Source organism: Rattus norvegicus, chromosome 2 (genome assembly GCF_036323735.1).
Source record: "Rattus norvegicus strain BN/NHsdMcwi chromosome 2, GRCr8, whole genome shotgun sequence".
Classification (NCBI taxonomy): domain Eukaryota; kingdom Metazoa; phylum Chordata; class Mammalia; order Rodentia; family Muridae; genus Rattus; species Rattus norvegicus.
The window spans coordinates 246637056-246659127 of NC_086020.1; the positions used below are offsets into that span (position 1 = coordinate 246637056).

The 22072-nt window shown below is 43.2% G+C and overlaps 1 protein-coding gene across 2 annotated transcripts in view; it reads right to left on the minus strand.

The window, feature by feature from the left end:
• The window catches only part of Tnni3k (TNNI3 interacting kinase), a 267950-nt gene that overhangs the window by 240005 nt on the left and 5873 nt on the right, over positions 1 to 22072 (minus strand). For both annotated transcript variants that reach the window (NM_181769.1, XM_039102111.2), the window contains 3 exon segments: positions 7845 to 7955; positions 14861 to 14958; positions 16168 to 16253. In NM_181769.1, coding sequence (NP_861434.1) covers positions 7845 to 7955; positions 14861 to 14958; positions 16168 to 16253 — 295 coding nt within the window.

The window sequence follows — 22072 nt, forward strand, 5'->3', positions numbered from 1 at the left end:
CTAATTTCTCAGGTAATGCCTCTTTTGTCACTTTCCAGGGTGGAAAGCTGATTAGCATCTAATTTACATTTTTATTAGCCCATAAAGCTTTTCTGGCTTGTGTCCTTCTATCTATCTCACGCCCAAAGCAATACTTACTGTCTAATAGTAGCTAATGCAGGCTATGTCAAAGGTCTGAGTGAATGCTAGGGCTCTCTTTTTTCGTGTCTTACAAATGATACATGCTTGACGCTTTGCCTATGGGAGTGTAAAATAAGATGATTCTAAGGTATGACCTATTATCCTGTCTCAGTCTCCAGACCAAAAGCCTAGACATGAGACATGGCCTCCGCCTTTAATAAAAGAAGCTGCCGCAACATGGAACACAGTAATTGGGAACACAGACTCTCTGGTTTCAACTTATGAGAAAACTACTTTTGAATGCCACAGGAGAGGTAGTGTCCCTAAATTGGATCTTAGCTATTTCAGACTGTATGTTTAATAAAAGTTTAGCATCATAAACTAACCACATGACAAATGGATGTCAGGTTCAGCATGAGTGAGTGGTAGCTCAAAGCGCACATGTAAATATATACAATTAATTCTGGTTTATGGGAATAACTTTGTATGCTGAACTAGAGCATACTGATCATGCTCATCTCTGTCTGAATTATTGTGGCCTTGAGGGTTCAAATTTCATAGATTAATTTAGGATATATTTCTTGATCTGAAAAAATTTAGTGAGAGAATTGCCAGTCGATAATAGCACTCCTTGAAATAACAATATCTGGATATATCCTGGTATCTGTGTGAGAGAAACTGATCACATAAACACTTCTCATATGTCCCATGTAAGACAGAGTTTGGTATTTGAGATGGGTGATTGCTGTGGGCTAGGCAGTGGTTAACTCAGACTTGTTTCTTGAAGCATTAGCCTCTCAATACTCTAAAACAGAATGCATTTAAAACTGTATATTAAGCACATAATTGTGCTTAAATGTGATAATTAGTGAGCTTTGATTATTAGGTGAGTTTAACCCACTGATTATTGTTCTTAGAAGATAAGGAGGCAGAGGCAGCTGCACAGAGGTGGGACCATAACCACTGTGAGAAAGTCCCACCTGCAAACCAAGCAGTAAGCTATGGAACAAACCAAACTTCTAATGCTATGGCTTGGCCCTTAAAGGTCTTCTTTCCAAGTGCGTCCGTTTGACGTTTCTTTATTTTTTTTTATTGTTCCTAATAAATTCTAGAGCGGTGTCTCACCTTGGAATGTTCTGGGAATACCTAGGTTGCGAGGGTCAGAAGTACAGATTGAAGGGTATAGATCATGCTTCCAGAGGGATGATCATGTTCTGAAATTAGATTGTGAAGATGTCTGTCCAGCTCTGTGACCATGCTAAAGCAACAATGACTTGTGTGCTGTGATTTTTTACAATAGACTCGTTAAATCTGCAATGCCTAGTCAGAAAGGTATCATAGTCTTGAAGAGGCACCAGGACCCCATTATGCCTTATGGTGAAGATTCAGACCTGCACAGGCAGTGTTTTCTAGACATGTGATGTGTTAAACTTCCATCTCCCATGCTCCAGGCTTCCATTCCTATCAGGTGAAATGACAGCCATATTTGGACTAAGAAAAGGATGCCAGCCTCCGTAAGGGCAGCAGCTTTTCCAGTTACTCATTTTATCGTCTTGGATGATGTTTCCAGATTCCTCTGTACTTTTGGGGTTTTTTTGTTTGTTTTTTCTCCTGACAAAGGAGGAAGAGGAGGAGGATTAAGAGGAAGAGGAGGAGGAGAACTAAAGGAGACTTAAGTCTATATATTTGGGGCAAGGTTATTGAAAGGTCTTGGGTTGGGATTCAAGGAGGACATTGAAGCAGAATGCCCCTTAAAGTAAGAGATTTTTGAGATGTTATTGTTTATTGTGTTAACAGAGCGTGGTGGGGGCTCAGAAGAGAGTTCAGTGCCATGAGATGAAGTAGGTGTCCCTTCTTATGGGCCTCAGAAAGAGGAGGTCCCACAATACTGTTTGTAGTCAACCTTTCATTCCTGGGTGGCAGATGAGGCTAGGAGCCAGGGCTGGTAACTTTCCTTGGGGGAAGTGAATATTCAGGTGGTCTCTGCTCTCCTGCATTCTGAGGACCTGTGGAATAGGAAGAGGCTGCTGCCGGCGCACATGGCCCCTCAGCCTCCAGCCCAAATCTGATAAGTGTCACCTCGGTGTGTAAATTCTTAATTGTTTGTTGCAATTTGTTTGTATTTCAGATAAAGTTCACAGGATACTGGAGGCAGCTCTGGTTCTATTATGCTATAAATTCATCAGAAAAAAGGAGAGAACATATGAGCAAGATAGTGAGGCAGACACACATTGTAATTTAAGCATTCTCTTGTCTATGCCTCTGGGGAGAAAACTAAAGCCATTACAAAAGAAATAATGTGGAGAGTCTTGCAAGCTTTTTTGGTAAACAAAACTCTCTACTGAGACACTGAGATGATTTAGTTAAAAATGGATTGAAAAACCATCAACTACATTTCAGTGAAATCAGAAATAAATTCCAAAATAACTGGAAGCGCTTCTGGGCCATGCTTGGGTAACTGTTTACAAGCCGAAAGGGGAACAGGCTGGGGAGAACACCTTCAGTGTGTTTGCCCCACCTGCACATGCTCTCCCAGTATGTAGGCCTATCTGTGAACAATGAAACACCCCATCTCCACATTGCATGGGCATCCTGGCCGCTGGCTGCTTTTCCTCTGCTAATGCAAAGGGACACACAGATGCCCACTACTGTTTTGTGTACTGTCAGTCACAGAAAGAACAGTGGGGAAACAAGTTTGACAGCATTCTACAGATCTAAGTAATTAGGCACAGAGCAGTCTGTGTGTTTGGTGTGTGTCTGTGTGTGTATCTGTGTGTCTGTGTGTCTGTGTGTCTGTGTATCTGTGTGTCTGTGTCTGTGTGTCTATGTCTGTGCCTGTGAGTCTGTGTATCTGTGTGACTGTGTCTGTGTGTCTGTGTGTCTATGTCTGTGTCTGTGTGTCTGTGTCTCTGTGAGTCTCTGTCTGTGTCTGTTCCTGTGTGTCTGTGTGTGTGCCTATGAGTCTGTGTGTCTGTGTGTCTGTGTGTCTGTCTCTGTGAGTCTGTGTCTCTGTATGTGTGCCTGTGTGTCTGTGTCTGTGTCTGTGTGTCTGTGTCTGCGTGTCTGTGTCTGTGTGTCTGTGTCTGTGTGTCTGTGTCTGTGTGTCTGTGTCTGTGTGTCTGTGTCTGTGTCTGTGTCTGTGTGTGTCTGTTTGTCTATGTCTGTGTCTCTGTGTGCCTGTCTGTCTGTGTGTCTGTGTGTATGTGTCTGTGTGTGCCTGTGTCTGTGTGTCTGTGTGTGCCTGTGAGTCTGTGTATCTGTGTGCCTGTGTGTCTGTGCTTGTGTGTCTGTATCTCTGTGTGTCTGTGTGTCTGTGTGTCTGTGTCTCTGTGTGCCTGTGTGTCTGTGTGTCTGTGTGTATGTGTGTATGTGTCTGTGTTTGCCTGTCTGTCTGTGTGTCTGTGTGTCTGTGTCTCTGTGTCTGTGTGTCTGTGTCTCTGTGTTTGTGTGTCTGTGTCTGGTGTGCCTGTGTCTGTGTGTCTGTGTGTGCCTGTGTCTGTGTGTCTGTGTGTGCTTGTGAGTCTGTGTATCTGTGTGCCTGTGTGTCTGTATCTCTGTGTGCCTGTGTCTCTGTGTGTGCCAGTGTGTCTGTGTATCTGTGTGTTTGTGTGTCTCTGCCTATATGTCTGTGCCTGTGTGTCTCTGCCTATATGTCTGTGCCTGTGTGTCTGTGTGCACTATTTCTCACTGGGTTCTCACACTCAGACAGTAAGGACCAAGTAAAGTTATCTTTGAATCAGTCAATGATGCTATAATAGTTCAGGTAACGACTCTTGCACTTTATTTGTGGCTATCTGAACATATTTTGTTTGTAGATTGTGAAGATCAGCCCTACTTTAGCAGTAAGTCTGAGTCATTGTGAAATACTGTCCCATTATTTATGAAATTATGGCTTTGATGTTGGGTGATATAAATTAAAATTCCTGAAAGAAAGCTGTGTTTCCCTATGTCCAAAAATCTCCCGGGAAAAGTCTGTGTCCACAGTTAATGAGGGAAGAGCTGGTATTTCAGTACCATGGGGGGATTGGAACATACATACCCTGGGCTAGTGTTAGCCTTCTGGAATAACCATTCCTTGCCCCATTCTCTCTATGGACTAACATCTCCTAAAAACCTCTTAGATCAGCGGTTTTCAACCTTCCTAATGCTGTGACCCTTTGATACTATTCCACATTGTGGTGACCCCCAACCATAAAATTATTTTTGTTGCTATGTCATAACTGTAATTTTGCTCTTGTTATGGATCATAATACAAATAAATACCTTTGTTTTCCGATGGTTTTAGGTGACCCCTTTCCATCCACAAAGGGGTCAGAAACACTGTCTTAGAAGCTACTAACTTAGGAGAACCCTAAGAGTGTCTGTCATCAGATAGCATCTCATCAGTAGAATAGCTCCTTCAATCTCAGCGTACCTGCCTCTCTGGTGTACCCACAAATGTGTTTCAAAATTGCCTTGATTTGTAATTTTCTTTGTTCTCTAAAACTATGAAAAACTTCAACTAACTGTTTCTGCATTGGAATGTGGAATTTGGGATAACCTACATCTCTGTTCGTGGGCCATGCTCATTCAAAATGGCTCCAGAATAAAGCATTTATTTTCCTTAAGATTAGAGCTCTGGTTTAACAGTGACCAGGGTAGTCTCATCTGATTAATTTCTTCATTATCTGAATGCCCTACACAGTGGTTGGAAGTCAATTCTCTAATTCTTAGTCTCTTTGCTGTATAAAGTGAGGTTAACAGTTATTTGAGGGGAGAACAAACAGCACACTACACTAACAACAGAGAAAGAACAAGCCTAAGCTTGTTCATGTGAGCCACCATGTGGTTGCTGGGAATTGAACTCAGGACCTCTGGAAGAGCAGTCAGTGCTCTTAATCACTGAGCCATCTCTCCAGCCCCATCAACTTCCATTTCTAAGCGCACAGCTTTAAAAGCCATGCAGTGAACGCAAACTTCTCCAGTAGTTAGTTGACAGCTATAAGCGGTAGTATCCCTGATTCACGGAATGTCACTTCTGTGGTTCCCACCGGCAGTACTGAAGTTGATGCACATTGCTTTTCTTGCTACCCATGCCTATGATGTTTGCTTTACTTTATAAGTTAAGTGCAGTCCACAGTTAGATAATAAGATACATCAATTACAACAACAGGACGTAAGAAAACTTAATCTAACGTTGAGAATCGTTTCTAGAATTTCCCATCTAATGCTTCCAGACCAAAGTTGACTGTGGCTAACTAAAGCCTCAGGAAGGGAAACCACACTAAAGGAGAGGCTGCTTCATGGATACTGCAGAATTCTACCGGAAACTAATGGACTGGGTCAGCTGACTCCCATTCTGACTGAGGAGAGAATAGATTGAAAATATTCACTGCAACTGTGAGTTCTGAAGTGAATGAGCCATGAAACTTTACATTTTTAAAGATGTATACCTTTTATTTTTATTTATGTATGTCTGTGTGAGTATGTGGTACGTGTGTCCAGTGGCCTGGAGCTGGAGTTAAGGTGGCTGTGAGCTGCCTGACGTGACTGCTGGGAATGAAATAGCTCTCAACACTTGGCTGCTGAGCCATTTCTTTAGCTCAAACATTTACAATTGAATATGGTGGTGTAGGTTTATTTTTTTTGTGGTTCTTTTGGAGGGGGACAGATAGCATTTCAGTGCATTATTTTTCTTATCTGACCAATAACTTAATTAGTATGCTTATGCTGTGTAAGAATAGGACAATGGGCGTTGAGTCCAAACACATTTCATGTGTAGCTGGTTACTGGCTATAGGAGTGGTTGAGCTTTGTACACTGGGTAAGGAGGGGAATCGGGTGACACACTAAGAGATTAGCACTAGTAGAGACCTACCTGAATTGTTTTATTAGAGTTTGCCCTGAGAAGGTGGAATCAATGATCTGTCTGCCTCTAATTCACAGCCTAAGAAAACAGGGTCATTTGAAGATGCTGAAGAGTCTGGCCTGCTAAACAGCACGTGCAAACACATCAGCTCACTAAAGGTCGGGCGTCCTTCAGAGGAGTGCAGCAGCCATTCACCAGTTCTTCCACTAGGGTTTCTCAATGTTTATGGCTCTAGTTGAAATTTTATACTTTAGACAGCGAAGAAGAAAATGCTTTTAAGTAAATGTACTGAGATTTTTTTCTTTCCTCATAAACAGTGCAAACTGATGCTATACATTTAAGACAATATCTCTGGATATCTGTATTAATTTTGTAGTAACAAGAAAGAATAACATAAAGGGAAATCTTCTGTTCTCAACATGATACTGTTACCTGTGAGGACCTGCGGGGAGGCATCATTATTAGGCGCCATGGCTCAAATGTATTTCAGATTTTACATATGGCTTTATTAGTGTCTCTGTTCCCACTTGTTAAAGGTTCAGTTGGATTTGGGATATGAATTTTTTTTAAGTAACTATTTAATAAGGAGGTGGAAAGCTGCTCTTTATTACTTGAATGAGCTTCGTAAGCTGACACGTCTTAGTAGAGTACGAAAGAGGTGGGACTTTGAATACGATGACCAGGATTCCAGACAGAATCTGTGCTCAATGGCTCTGTAATTGTAAGAAAGTTTCTTACCTAACGTGATGTTCTTACCTAATTTAGCGGAGATGATAAAAAACTATTCCTACTCGAGTGTGTGTCAAGTGAGCCACACACATGTTTTAGCAGTGCTCTGTTTAAAGTGTAATACTCGATAAAGTTATGACTAGATTGGATGCCTTCTCATGGCTTTGTCTTGCTGACGATGCATCCAGTGTCCCCACCCTCCAACTACCCATGATTACTTGGCTCCTGCAGCATCTGTGCCTTTGTGAGTGCTAGGTCTCCAGCCTGTGTGCTCACACTCTCAGGTGGTCTCACTTCACTCAGGTCTCTGGTTCAGCATCATGGTCCTTCAGAGCCTCTGACGTAGAGCTCACATAAGTAACGTTCACTACTCCATAACTGCCCATACTTCATTGGTCTACAGTACTCACTGGCAGCTCAGATTATATCATATCTTCCTTTCCTTATTGTCTGACTCTTGTTTGAAACTGTGCTCCCCAGAAACGGAGATTTTGTCTGCTGTCCTGGCCCTGCCGTCTCAGCACTCTGAACAGAGCCTGAGTGTATTTTTGTGTTTTGTAAATGCTTTTCCAAGTGATAGAAGAGGAGAGATTAGAGAACAGGCTTGCATCTCACCTCACTCTGTAGGAAGCAGTCTTCAGAGTGTTTTCTGTGGAAACTTTAATTAAACACTTTACTAAACCTATAGTTACTTTCTAGGAGTTGAAGCCAGAATCTCGCATGTGTCAGGCAATAGTCTACCGCTGAGTCACCTCCCTAATCCTTCTATTAGTATTGTCCAAGTAAAGAAAGCAGCTCAAGAGAGTCAGTAACTTCCTCAAAGAAAGGAGAGAAAGCTGGGGCGGCCATGCTGCCTGAATGCAAAGTGTTTCCTCTCAACCACAGTCCAGCACCTCTTATGCCCAGGTACCTTTATATTAACTGATGTTTGGCTACATTGCTAAATAATGCATTGAACTCATTATAAAAATCACATTTACATAGCCAAATTTTACTGTCAGAGTAAATGAGTATGTCCAATGGTTAGAAAGAAAAACAACAACAACAACATAGTTCTAGGATCTGAAAACCAGCATCTCGCACAATGGCAAACAATTAGAAAAGGCAAGTAACATTTTTTCTTTTCACATGATGGAGGCAAGACTCACCTCTGGGTATCCAGCTATTGCAGCTATGTGGAGGGCTGTGAGGCCACCGTATCCCACTTGCTGAACATCTGCTCCGCTGTGCAACAGTGAAGTGATAAGTTCCGGGCTGTCCTGTAATGAGACACAACTTGAGTGTTTTTTTCCATTAGCAGCAGATGGTGAGGCTGTGCACAGGATGCTGTTGATTTCCTGGTTATAGGAGGCTTGGGTGTTCAAAGAAAGCCTAAGTGTGACTTCTGAGAAAAGATTGCATCGGCAAGCAGAACGGCTCAGGTGACTGAGACATCGGGCCAAATGGCAGAATGGAGCAGCAGCAGTCAGCCCTTGCCACGTAGCCAGGAAAGGTGGAAAGAGTTCCCGTCCATGGCAAGGTTGCTCAGCAGTTTCAATCTTACAAGTGTCACCCTGCAAACATGACTTCTCGGTAACCAACATCAACCCCGAGTCAGCCACGAGCTTACAGGGAGAGGGCAAAATTGAAGTTTATTTTTCTTTTGAGAATGAAGATGAAACCTTTCTTCTAAGATGAAAATGTAACAAACACAGAATAAACCACAATTCACTGGACTTTCGTGGTAATTCCATAATTCTTCTTTCTAGTACGATGGCATCATGGGACATGCACAGTAACTCAGTATTGTTTAACTTGGTTCAGAGCATGAGAGGGTGGTGTGATAGCCCCTGCATTCACAAACCCCCAGATGCCAGTGGAAACACAAAGTTCTCTCTGCTTCACCCTCTATTAAAAACCGAAAACAGGTATTATGGTGGTGCATGCCTGCAATGCCAGCAGTTGGGAGGCTGAGGCCAGTCTCTACCTCAATAAATAAATGCTTCATAATAAGTAAATAAATAAATGCATAATCTCAATGTCTCTAATACTTGGCCTATGGATACACGGGTGTCAGGAAAGAGGAATCTTTACAAGATGGATCATTTATGAACTAAATCTCGTAATTTCAAAACTCAATAATACAAATAAAACTCCACTGCTTGCAAACTATGTTAACTCTTTAACATCACCCTATACACACATATGAAGGTTTTTAAAAAGTAACTTAAGGGTTTAAAACTTAGGCGAAGACCTTCAAAATACAAGAATGTTAAATACTTGTCCAGCAAGTCTTCCAGTTTGCCTTTCTGTTGTCATGACCAAAATAACTGGGGAAGAGAGGGTTTGTTTCATTTTTTTCTTCTGAGTCACAGTCAGTCTTTGAAGGAACTTACACAGGAATTCATGGCAGAAACCTGGAAGCAGGAACTATGGTAAAATGGTGCTTGGTAGCTCTCTCGGTCTCTTTCTTATACTCCCCAGGACCGACTGCTCAACAGTGAGCTGGGCCTTCTCACGCCAATCACCAATCAAGACAATTTCTCACAGACACCACTGTGGTGGTCCCTTCTTCCCAAACGATTCTAAATTGTGTTCATTGGACTAAACCCAACTGGGACACATTGTCTCTTCCCGCTTCACCCAAATACAAACAAACAAACAAACCCTCTTTTTCTCCACTCAGAAGACACCACACTGTGATCAAGTGTAAGCTCATTTCCTTTCGCCTTGCCTTTACTGTCTGATCTTCTGGAATATGCTATCAGCGCTGGAGAGGGCCAGTCAGAACTCTGCCGTGGCTCGGTCCACTCTGGGCTGTCTAGTGTAGGTCCGATCTGGTCTTCACTATGATCTCCTCCTAATCCTGATTCTGTTGTTTACCTCAGAAGGTGTCACTTGAAGCAATTTTCTTGAAGCTTTCCATTCTCAGACTCTGCTTCTCAGGTGCCTCTGTGGGCATTCGGGACCATACAGTGAGCCTCCTTGATAAGTTTAGATTGAGGCAGGGCTGGGAGTTGAACTTAGGTCTACTAACTCTGAACAATGCGATTTTCTTAACAAACCAAGCTACCCCTAGTCCCTGACTCCCATCTCCTTCTTATGTTGTGGTAGACTGTAATGGGACTCACATAAGAAGTCTGAACTGGGGCTGAACAAGGAAGTGCACCCTTCCCACAGCCTGCCAATCTCTGCCCACTTATTTCGGAAGCACCGAGTCCCAGTGTGGGTTCCAGCATTGTTTGCCATGTTATCTAACATCTGCTTATTTATCATCTGTCTTGTTCCTTAGCCACGGAGAGTGTGAGCCCTAAAATGGAGAAAGTGGGGGGATGAACAAAGCATTCATACCAGGGCCATGCAGGACTGTTTTGAAGGCTCAGCTAACTCAGGCTTGGAAGTGAAGGCACTCCAAGAAGTAACACTGTCTGATGTAAGGACTGAGAGAAGATGATGTTTGTAAGTTAATTATATATCAATGTACGAGCATAAATGTTTAATTAAAGCGAGGGACTGTTATTAACACCGTTTATAAAAGTCATCGTTACTTGGAAATTTCGGTTGAAAACACCTCCCCCCAATGGGATTGTTTTTTTTTTTCCTCCTTTAAAGAATTTTTTATTACTTTCTTGACCAATTCCCATTTGGGAAAAACGCAACCCTTAGTCAAGTCATTTGTACAAATAGAAAGACGACTTGGATTAAGAAATCAATTTAAGTTAATGAACCTTTTAATCTCTCCTCTGAATCATTGCTTCTTAGTTCTCATCTTGGGGTTGTACTGTGCTTTTGTTTGTCAAAGCTGGTAATGAGGGCAGTGACTAGGGCCGCATGTAGAAAAGAAGAAGGGGATGCCCCAGAATGCTTTACCACACACAGAATAGAGCTTCACCCCAGGCTTAGTTAATCCATGGTGCCCACAGAGTTAATGCTAAATAGCTCCAGTAGGAGAACAGCCTTTGGAAGCTATGGGGCACTTGCTCTGGGGTCTGTATCCAGGATGGCTGAAAGGAAACTCTCAAGTTGTTAATCAACTGCATATGCTGAGGAGGCAGAAAGCACTGGGCTGGGGAGTGCAGCTGTCAGCAAGCTCAGGACCCACAGAGGAAGCCTCAGAGCTCATGACCCAAAGGTCTGGGTTTATAGAAAAGACCAAGGGCTATCCTCCCATCTCCTTCCACTTTGTAATAAACATGTACATGTAATATGTACATATGTAATATGTGTCCCTGACATAATATGTAACAAATACAATCTGGGATGAGATCTTAAGAGAAACGCACAGAATGGAATAGATAAATCACCTTTCTGCATCAGCTTCCAACTTAACGAAATGCTGAAGACCTGAACTAAAAAACGGCTGCTCCTGAACCTCTAAAGACATGTCAGTAAGCAGGTGAGCCACAGTTTTCCTGTGCGCTGCCTGTGAGGCAGGTTCCGGGCTAAGCTGGGTGATCTCGTCTTTTGTTCCTTTGAACTCCCAGGTGACCTTATGAACCCTATTAAGGCTCAGTGTTTTCACTCCAGGATCTGCATATCATCTTAGGAGCACACAGTATTGAAATATGAAGGCTGGATAGGCAAAACTCTCTCGGGAAGGATTCAGGAAACAAGCTGCAGGGTTTTTGTTTTTGTTTTTGTTTTTGTTTTTTTTTTTTTGTTTTTCTGAGAGATTCCCATTTCAGCTAAGTGAGCCGACTGAATTAATTTAAACAAAAAACGACCGAGTTCAAGGAATCTGAGCTTACAAAATGACAAATGGCTTCAAAAGATGTCTGTGAACAAAAGCACACAGCACATACTGTTAATTTAGGCAGCACAGAGACATGGTAACGTGGCTTTGTTTTTCTTTGTGAGAGTGGATGTCTCCCTACTACCGGTTGCCAGTAGGAGGAGTGAGAAGGATCAAACTGCTGAAAAGACTCTCCCTCCTAAGTGTTTTGCAAATCAAATTTGCAATCAAGCCCATATCTGAAGTCAATTTGTCAAATATTTGCATATGGATGTATTTCCAAAGAGCGTATTTTTTCTGGTATCAACTGGTTGTTTCGCTCAATGTGTGTGTGTGTGTGTGTGTGTGTGTGTGTGTGTGTGTGTGTGTGTGTGTGAACAAATTCTTGCATAAGAGAATTTTACTCTTAATAAAACGAGAGCAGAAATCTATGTATCAGCTAAAACTTTTGATGTAGTTCCCAACCTTTTTCCTGTTACAAACCGATGACAGGCCCATTTCATTTTATTTTCTGTGTAAGATAGGTAATAAACAAGCGTCTAAAAATTGTTTCTTAAAAAAATTAAATTGCACAATCATGGTTGATTTTATTAGCATTTTCCTTGTAATAGTTATTTTGCTAGTACTAAATAGGGTTTGTTCTTTAAAATCTCCCAAATCATCTAACCAAACAGTCGATTATGTTTACTCCAGCTTTTCTTTTACGGGAGGAAGGGACACTAGAAATAAGCCTTGGCGCCTTGCGCATGCTCAGTGAAGAATAAGCGTTAGCACTTTGCGCATGGGTGGCTGTAACTAGCTACGTGTACACCCCCCACTCTGCTTTGGAGATAATAAAACTGGAGGAAAGAGGGAAAGATCAGATTTTTATGAGCATGTAGCCCTTGCTAGAAAGTCTTAAAGCTGACAGATAAGCACTAGCTTAGCTTCTAGGCTGCTGGCACTCTTGAGGCTGAAACACATCAAGGTAATGTCCAAATACTTGACAAGTCCTGGACGCTATTCACCCAGGACCCTTTCGAGGTTCTATATGGTAAAGAATCCAAGGAAAGCCCTCAATTCTGACGTTGAGAGTTCACAGAGCAACGTGTAAAACACACAAATAACCCAGAAATTATGAGTGCTGCACTAAAAGATAATATAAAGTTTAAATTGGAATCCAAGATTGAGTGCAATAAAATCTGGGAGCTCAAGAGGGCTTAAGGAGGCTCAGCTTGTGATGATTTAAAGTACCTAATAACGGTGCGACGAGGAAAAAGAACTGAAAAATATTTTAGCAGGAAAATTAGAAGGAGAAACGGAGATATGTGGGAAGGGGATAGAGCAGTGCTCTCCAAACCCTTGCCTGGAAATACCTGCATGTGATTAGAAAAAAAAATATTCATTTGCCTGTGATGGCTAAATTTATACTTTAATCTGACCCAGCTCACTGCAGACAGGTATTAATCAGCTGATGTGGGCTCCTGGTGAGCACATGGACTTTACACGAGTTTTGTATTTAAATGGCACCAGTGGCTTTGCCTGCTTTTACATCTGTGAAGGATCCAGGGTTTCTCTGGATGCTGGGGTGGGGGTGGGGGGGTGTCTACTTTGCTTCTTAAGAGCCTACCTTTCAACCATTTTGAAGAAGTTACAGTCAGTGCCCTTTCCACAGCAGATAACATAAGAAACTGAGCAGAGAGATTCTAAAAATGGAAATTCAGTTTCTGTGAGGAGTGGAGGGTAGAATGCACTGCAGGAATACCAGGACACCACAGCATTCAGAAACGTCCTGCATGGCAGTGTCACAGTGACTCTCAACACAGGGGTCATTATAGAAAAGAACTCCAGGCCGAGACAGAGTCCAGAGTCTCACAAAGCCTCTCGGCTGTCAATCAGCCCCTCTCTAGTCCTTGCAGCTGCATTGTTATCCCTTCTCTGCCTTTCGGGGGGGGGGGGTAGGGGGATGTTTGTCAGACATTATCCTGAAGCTGCCCCTGTTTGAGTTTTGCAGAAGGAGTAGCAGACATTTAAGAGAACTTAACACTTAGCTGCCAGTTCTCCAGCAAGCAATTGGTAATGACCAGGCATTGACTCTAGATGCACAGAACAGCTTTAAGGTATCTGCAGGCAGGATAAATTGAGGGAAGTAAAATCTGCATCGTGAGTGCTAAGTAAGTTTTGCTTATGGAGTCAGCATGATGTAAGTAAAACCACCGGTGTAGAGTCCCAAGGACAATCTGCAAGACCATGTTGGTCGGTGGTAGGAACTGTCCTGACCATGATAACTGGAGTGGGAAGAACTGCCCACTGTGGGCGTCACCATTCCCTCAGAAGGAGACACTGGAGTAGATCTAAGTGCTAACAGTACATTGAGCACAAGCGTGTTTTCTCTTCCTGACTAGGCATGTAATGTAACCAGCTCCTTCCGGTTCCTGCCACTATAACCTCCCTGCAACGGGGAACTGTAAACTCAGGTTATGAGCCAAACACCCTTTCTCCTCTGTATTGCTTTTGTCAGACTATTTAATCAAAGCACAGGAAAGGAAAATAACACAGTGGGAATGTGTGTCCCTCTCTCCTCATGGTGTAAACTTGTAAGATGTCTGTGAGTATGGAGGGTCTTTGACAAGCTAATGACTGCTTCTTTCCAGACCTACAAACAGGGAAGGGTGCAGTAAAACTCTGTCATAGACTCACAGGAGATGGAGAATAAGCTCAGGATTTGGAGATGGGGTCAACTGTAGCAGGTCATAATCACTTTTCTATGATCAACCAGGCATCTGACACCCATCTTCATTTCGTGCTTCTGTGAAACACATACTAGCATTTAGAGTTTTATGGTTTGCTTTAGTGGCCAAGGAGATGATGCCCATTCAACATCTGAAATTAGTCAGAGTGGCCGACTGAGGGAAAGTCCCTGTGGATAGAGTGTCATATCACTTACATGTCATATGAACGTATATGATTGACAGTCTTGAGGGTCACTTCCAACACCAAATATTCCAAAGCACCTGTTGTAAGCATTCTGTCTAAGCTCCACCCCCACAGTTACCTGGCAACAGTCAGATATGCTCCATCCCCCAATCATCTGGCCACATCCAGCTGTGACTGACACTGTAAAAGGGGCTGCTTACCCCCTCCTCACTCTCTTGCTCTCGATCTTCCCCTCCTCCCCCTTTGTCCCTTCTCTCCCCATTCCCCTCCCTCTTTTGATCCACGTGATCATGGCCGGCCTCTACTCCTTTCCTCTTTTTCTCTTCTCTCTCTCTTCCCTCTCCCTTGTCTCCTTCTTCCATTAAACCTCTCCATGTGGAGAGGTTGGTGTGGTTTGTCCGGATGGGAGCTGAGATTTCTACCCCAAGACCCCGTCTCTTTTAATACCAGTACTGTGGTGTTGGGGTGGAGTAAACATCAGGACACAATGTTGTCCTTGACCCTAACAAAGTCCTTATAGAAATGAAAAGGTCAGACCTTGTAAACGGCCAGGTGCAGAGCTGGAAACCCATTTCTCGTCAGTCTGGATGGACGGAGCCCTTTTAACATAAGGGCACGGATATGTGACTTGTTGCCTAGAGAGAAATATGAAAATTGATTTGTTTGTTGCAGGGGTTGTCTAAAGCACTTCACCATCTTCCTCCGACTTAAAGAAAAATGCCGTTCAGACTTGTGAAAGTGTCTGTCCACAGTTCAAACCCACGCCTGTGCACTTGAATTCATTGACACTGATTCGTAACTCACAAACTTTCCTCACACGTACGCAACTTTGCATGGATGCCGTGTGCCACAGTCGACTTGGCTCACAGGCTTTAATTCTTCCAACATCATAAGATTCTAGACTCTAGATTTCAACTGGTTCAGTGGCTGATGTGTGTAATCTCAGCACCTAGGGAATTGAGACAGGAGGACTGCCACAAATTTGAGGCTACCCCAGACTACAGAGTAGATCTTGTCTCAAAAATGCCAAGCAAAATGAAAAAAAAAAAAAAAAGCCACGCAGTTACAAGTGAATCCATCATCATAAATCACTAGTGGAGAGCTGAGGTGACAAGGTAGTCACATGGGATCCTACAGGGGAGTAAAAACTACTGATGCGGTAGCTCTGGAAGAGGCTAGGCAGCCAGCTCCCGTTGGGAAGGAGGGGATAGAAAGCTGAGTCTGTTCTGAGGGATCAGGAAAGTCTAGGCGGCTCTTGCCCATCGGTAATGCAACACCATTTCTGCATCTCGAAAGCTCAGCTCAGCTTGATCAGTAAATAAATTCCACCTTTCCGCTTGACAATTCATTACCTTTACTGAGCTGCTACTGTACGCTGAGACCCGCCATAAGTCGGGACCCCTTTGAAATCAAATGAAGTACAAGCAGAATGAGACTCCTGTTCACTTGAACAATCTCCTTTATCAGATTCTATGTTTAACATTTTCTTCCCTCCTCACATACACTTGTTTCTTAGAGGTAATCAACTGTCTGATCGCATCAGGGAGTGCTTTCAAGACTCCTCCATTAAACGCAATTCCCAACTTGCTGTATTAAGAAGCACTTGTTGATATCCCAGCTAACTGAACTACTTGGTTTAGAAAAGAAGATCAATAGAAATTCAGAGATACGGAACAAGCATCTACAGGGCTCGTCGCTCCTGTGAATGTCAGCAGGCTCCTAGGAGCAAATCCTTAGAGAGAAATTGGGTCTGATAGGGTCTTCCTTCTGGCCACTCAGCACCTCACGTCCCTACCTCAGAGGGATAGCTCTGGCTTGAACAGGTTCCAGGCCCAGGCACTTACCGCCACAGACACAGCAGAGGTGTAGCAGGGACAGGCCACGCTCTGTGCGGTAATTTAAACTGACTTCACTGAAGGCTTCATCAGAGCTGAAAAGGCATGGGGTACATGATCAGAAACTCACCTCGTAGCATGTTGCCTTTGTTTGAGAAGTTGTTCTGTAGATTCAGAACTTTATTTTGCCTTACATCTTTGCTCTTGGAAGAATCGCTTTTCAGTGATAGGAAGAAGTAAAATTTGGTGAAAATAATATTAATCGTTGAAAGGCTCCAGTTAAGGTAAAGATTCAAACACACACTGTGTTCTGATATAATTAAATAAATATATAATCTAATTTTACTAAACCCCTTATAAAGAAAGTACAGATGTGTAAAAGTCAAATGGTTTCCTTTACATTCAAACATTTGTATTATATTCATAAATAAATTAGGATATTCACAAAGTGAAGAAAAGGAGGGAGGAAGGTCGGGTGATAGAGAGGGAAAGGGGGCATTGTGCTGTGTTTGATAAGAAGGTGGGAAAAGGGATGTAACCCACATGTATGACATGTCCTGCCTGAGGCCACGTTTCCTTGCACTCTGGCTGGGTCAGCTGCCTCAGATCACAGAAGATACAGCTGGCCGCAGGTGAGCAGAGGAATGGTGGCATTAATAAGTTTCAGCCTTTGTCCTATCAAAGCCTTTGCTCCCCAGAGGGCCCTGGGAGCCACAGGCAGACTTTCAACAGGAGGTTAGAGCTAAATTTTTTGACCTTTTTAGGTCCTTGGCACTCCCAGGACATTATTCAGTAGAAAGATCATGTCCTTGGCCTCCAGGTCAGCTTCAAGGGGCCTCCAGCCTATTTTAATCTTGGCAGCTCTAGAGATGTCTGGTCTCTGGTGTGGGGTTCGGGGGATCCTATCACCTTTAAAGTACTTACACTTGAAAGGCTCAATAAACGCGGCCCATTTACATCAAGGCTTCCAGTTAAGAACTTCAAAGGCTATTGGAATTTCGAAATAGAAAAAGTTCTATTCTCCTGGGTGCTGCTAAAAAGAGCAGGCCTCTAATTCCAGGGACCCTGAGAGGCCCCAAGAAAAGCTTTAATTAGCAACTTTAAGCTCTGTGGTCTGTTTTCATAGACAGGGGGATATTCATCCCCTGAACAAAACAGGCTTAGCTGCCCACACTAGAAAAGCATTCAGACCACATAAGTTCGGTCCTCACTCAGAGGGACTGGGAGATGGTTTGATCTGAACCAAGTTGTGTCACCACAGGCTGGGGATGAAGGTCACTCTACATTGCATATCCCGAAGCGGAAGTCACATGGGAACGTATACAGTCTTAGAATGAAACAAGTCACGGGTCGAACCATTTAGTAAAATATTTGGTTTTACTTTTTAAATTTTGTGCTCTGTGTTTGCATGTGGGTATGAGCACATGTGGGGCTGGGAGGCCCTGGGACTGTAGTTACAGGTGACCACAGGATGACTGATATATTTAAAAAGGCACTTGTGTTCTCAGCAAGAGCATTGTGTGCTGTTAAGCACTAAGCCCTACAAGTCGTTTCATTTACCAAACACCTCGGTGGGGCTAGCAGGGTACAGAGAGGTGGAGAAACTTCCCCACAGTTTTCAGCCACATCTGATGACATTCTGAGCTTGTGGATTGGCGGAAGCTACTGACCAATTGAGTTTACTGGAGCTGATGTGAATGAACATGGGTTTGGAAACGAGATTTAGGTTACCCAAAATCCCTTGCTACAGCATGGTAACAACTCAGAAAAGTTTCGATAGTAAGAGAAGAAGAATCATAACTCAAGGCATTTTTCAAATACATTGGCAGAAATATTAGGTGAGAAAATAGAGCATTAGGTGAGGGAGTTAGAGCATGGGGGATGGGTGGCTCACAGCATGGGGGATAAGTGGATTACTCAGATACTATCTGACAGCATTCCTAGCCCTTTCTTGGTTGGTTGGTTGGTTGGTTGGTTGGTTGGTTGGTTGGTTGGACACTACAGGTCTATCCTTACGTCCCAGAAGATTTACCTAACGATCCCAGAGATGGCTGGTCACATCCAGAAGAGGGCATTAAATGATTTTTTTAAGGGGGCTAAAGATGCCCCAAGGTAATTTTTCTCTGGACTTACAACATTCCAAATGTTTCGCTGAGGATCTAGTCAGTAGAATGTTTCAGTGAGTGATGAAATACTTCTCATGAGCCTTTGCTCACAGAAGCCAGAGCACAATACGAAGCCACAAGTCCCCACTTCTAGCTTGTGGGACCCATGAATGGACCCAGAGACAGGTTTGGTGGCAAGAACTGCCAACACCCTCTGGTCATCTGTCAGGTCCATTGCTGTATGTATAACCTTGGCAATATAATATAAATGAAAGTTAACTTTTACCCAACTATTCCAACCTGGCTCTTCTCTCAGTATACCCACCTAAGTTCAAACAGTTAGGTCAAAAGTCCCATCCCTTGCTATTCTGGGAGTTCTTGTCAGTTATTTAGTTCTGTCCGTTAACAGAGGCCCCCTTTCCCTTGGCCACCCAACAGCACTTTTCATGTCCTATGATGTCATTTTTAGGGTAAATGATACTTAAGAAAGCCTATCTGCTCAACCCAGGGCATCAGAAACTCTTCCCACCAGGAACTGGACGCATGTCCTGCATAGTTTTTGAAGACAGAGAATCCAGTCTCGCTTGCTTGCAAAGCAAGGACATGTGCAATTTAAAGTCTTGGACAGATTGTAACCTGAAGTCCCCAGAGGGGGAAAAACCACACCTTCCTAAGAGACTGCAAGGCCCAGTGTCCAATACAGCTCAGTGACTGGGGCGAGCTGGGACTTTGTTGTCTTGGGTTATATTCAGTTGCTTCAGTGGCCACTTAAAGCTTCCTTTGGTGTCTGACCTAATATCCTCATCTCAAGTAATACCCTGCTGCATTACACTGCTTCGGAGCCAGCCCCTCGCAGAATGTGATACCTTTATATGGTTTCTGAAAACCTTTGTCCGTTTTCTTTTTCTTTTGCTACTTTTAAACACTTCTATTTCACTTGCATTGTGTCCTTGTTAGCACTTTTATTAGATTGACAAGAGTTATTTTGGGAAAAGGAATCTCAACTGAGAAATGATTTTCTCAAATTGCCTATGGGCAAGCATGTACGCCATTTTCTTGATTACTGATGGATGTGGGAGGGCCTAACCCAATGTGGGTGGTACCATTCATGTGCAGGTGGTCTCAGGTTGTATAAGAAAGCAAGCTGAGCAAGCCAGGATGTGCAAGGCAGTAAGCAACATTCTTCCATGGGCTCTGCTTCAGTTCCTGTCCCCCAGGTTCCTGATTTGAGTACCTACCTTGGTCTTGATCTGCCACAAATGATATTTAAGACAAATAAACTCTTTCCTCTCCAAATCCCTTTTTGTCAGTGTTTATCACAGCAATAGAAACACCCTTTAAGACACTCTGTTTCTGTATGTTTTTAAGTCAGGAGAAATTTTAACAGGGTGCCAATGTTACTGGCAAAAGTACCTTCAAATCAGCTTAAACTTTAACATGAAATTTGAAATACTGCAAGGCTACCTCAGGTACATTGTAATTTTCAAATACCAATGACTTATGGAACAAACTTTTCTGTCTCAGTTTTAATCTGTTTGGGCATGAAATAGACATACACGAGCTGATAATGATGCTGTTGAATTTTGAAAGTTGTTGAGTACAAAACGTTCAAAGTAATGTTTTGTTCAGTGAGAAAGCACAATGTGTGCAAGGAATTAAAAAGGAGATAATGAAGTCAGTGTGAGGAGAGGCACCTTCTATTCACCTCCTGAAAAGCCGCTCTGGGCCCTGCTGTACTCCTCTCAGCAGCTTTCAGAACCACAGCCAACTGTGGGATTTGGGTGTTGCCTAAGTCGCCCCAAACACTGTAAGATGACCATTCTGAGGAAGGGTGAACAACTCTTAAGGTTTCAAGAAGCCTTGGGAAGCCATGTGTTCTTCCACAAAGACTCAAAGCATTGTCTGAAATGTTTGCATAGCGTTTGTGCCAATAATCAACAAAACAAACACAAACACTGCCAAAAACAGAGACTGGAAACCAAATTCATGTTGTCACAGGTTTGCATCTCAAATTCTGTCCTTTTATTGAGGGTATCTCCCTCTCCCTTCCCTCCACCTCTCCCTCTCCCTCTCCGACTGTCACTCCCCCTCCCCTTCCTCTCTGTCTGTCCCTGTCTCTCTGTCTCTCTATCTCTCTGTCTCTCTCTGTCTCTCTCTCTGTCTCTGTTTCTCTCTCTCTCTCCCTCTACCCCCCGTCTGTCTCTGTCTCTGTCTCTCTGTCTCTGTCTCTGTCTCTGTCTCTGTCTCTCTCTCTCTCTCTCTCTCTCTCTCTCTCTCTCTCTCTCTCTCTCAGGGCTTAAGGCTCTCCACACCTCTTTATCCACATACTGTATGGCTTCTTATCTTACAGGCTCCCACTCAGTCCTCCTCTTCCCCTCCCCCCTCTTTCTTCTTCCAGAAGACACTGCCTCTAATGTTCTTGTTCCTCTCCTTCTCAAAAGCAAAGCTAAGCGGTGAAGTCAGAACCAACCTAAATCAATGCTTTAGAAAAAAGCAGACTGTTAAAGGCTGCTAGTAAAAGTCCTACAATGTCTCAGCCATCAAAACCTCACAAGACCTTACACCAAGCTTATTATTATGTAGCCACTCTCCACCACCTGCTCTCTATGGCAGTAATGGATGAGTTTAGAGCCTAAATTTGTTTCAACCCTCTCTGAAATAGTAACAGTCAACAGATGCTTCTGAAACAGATAACATGAGAAACAGAGTAAAGGGACCACTCAAGATGGGAATTCGGTTCCATAAACAGAGGTGGGAGTGAGTGAAAATGATTCTTGTTGTAAGTGTGGGGCTCCGACGTAGAAGGTATTCAGTAAACATGCTTGTGGATATTCATGGGACACTTGTTGGAAAAGATCTGGTTGGTGATTTCTGTTTCACTGCTCCATGGGACTCTGCAAAGCACTGAATAAGAAGGCATAACTAACCATGTGAAACACAATAGAAAGATGATATCTTAGTTGGGGTTGTTATTGCTACGAAGGAACACTATGACCCTGATAGCTCTTACAAAGGAAACAATTAATTGGGGATTTCTTACAGTTCAGAGGTTTAGTCCATTGTAGTCATGGCAGGAAACATGACATCTATGCCAGCAGACATGGCACTAGAGCGGTACCTCAGAATTCTACATTTGGATTCTTGGGCAGCAGGAAGAGTGAGGGACACCGGGCTTGGTTTGAGCATCCGAAACCTCCCTATGAGCTTATGGGGTGGGAGTGGTGTCCATTTTCACTCAAACCATCATATTGTACTTCCTGGCCCCCATAGGCTTCTACCTGTATCATAATACAGAGCTGCATTAGGTCCAACTTTAAAAGTCCCCATCCACAATCTGTCATCATCTCTGCATTGTTTAAGGATCCAAATTTCAAAGTCTCTTCTGAGACTCATGGCAATCGCTTAAGTCTAAACCCTATAAAATGAAATAAAAAAGTGTCTCCTGGACTTCACAAATAGTGGCACAGGATATACATTCCCATTTCAAAGGGGAGGAGAGGGATCTCAGTGAGGAAATAACAAACTAAAGCAAGACTCATAACCGTCTGGGCAGAGACCAAACTCTGCATCTCCATGTGTGAGGTCAAGCACTGTTCAGATCTTTAGCTCCTTCCAACTTGGTTGACTATGACATGCTTCTTCCTCTTGGGTTTGTTCCACTCTCTGTTAGCAGCTTTCCTCAGCAGCTACCCCATGACTGTGGCACCTCCGTTTTGGGTCTCCAAGTCAATCTTGGCTTCACCTTTACAGCTCTACACAATGGCTTCTCTAGGCCTCTATTCAGGGACACCCCTGACACATGCCTGGCC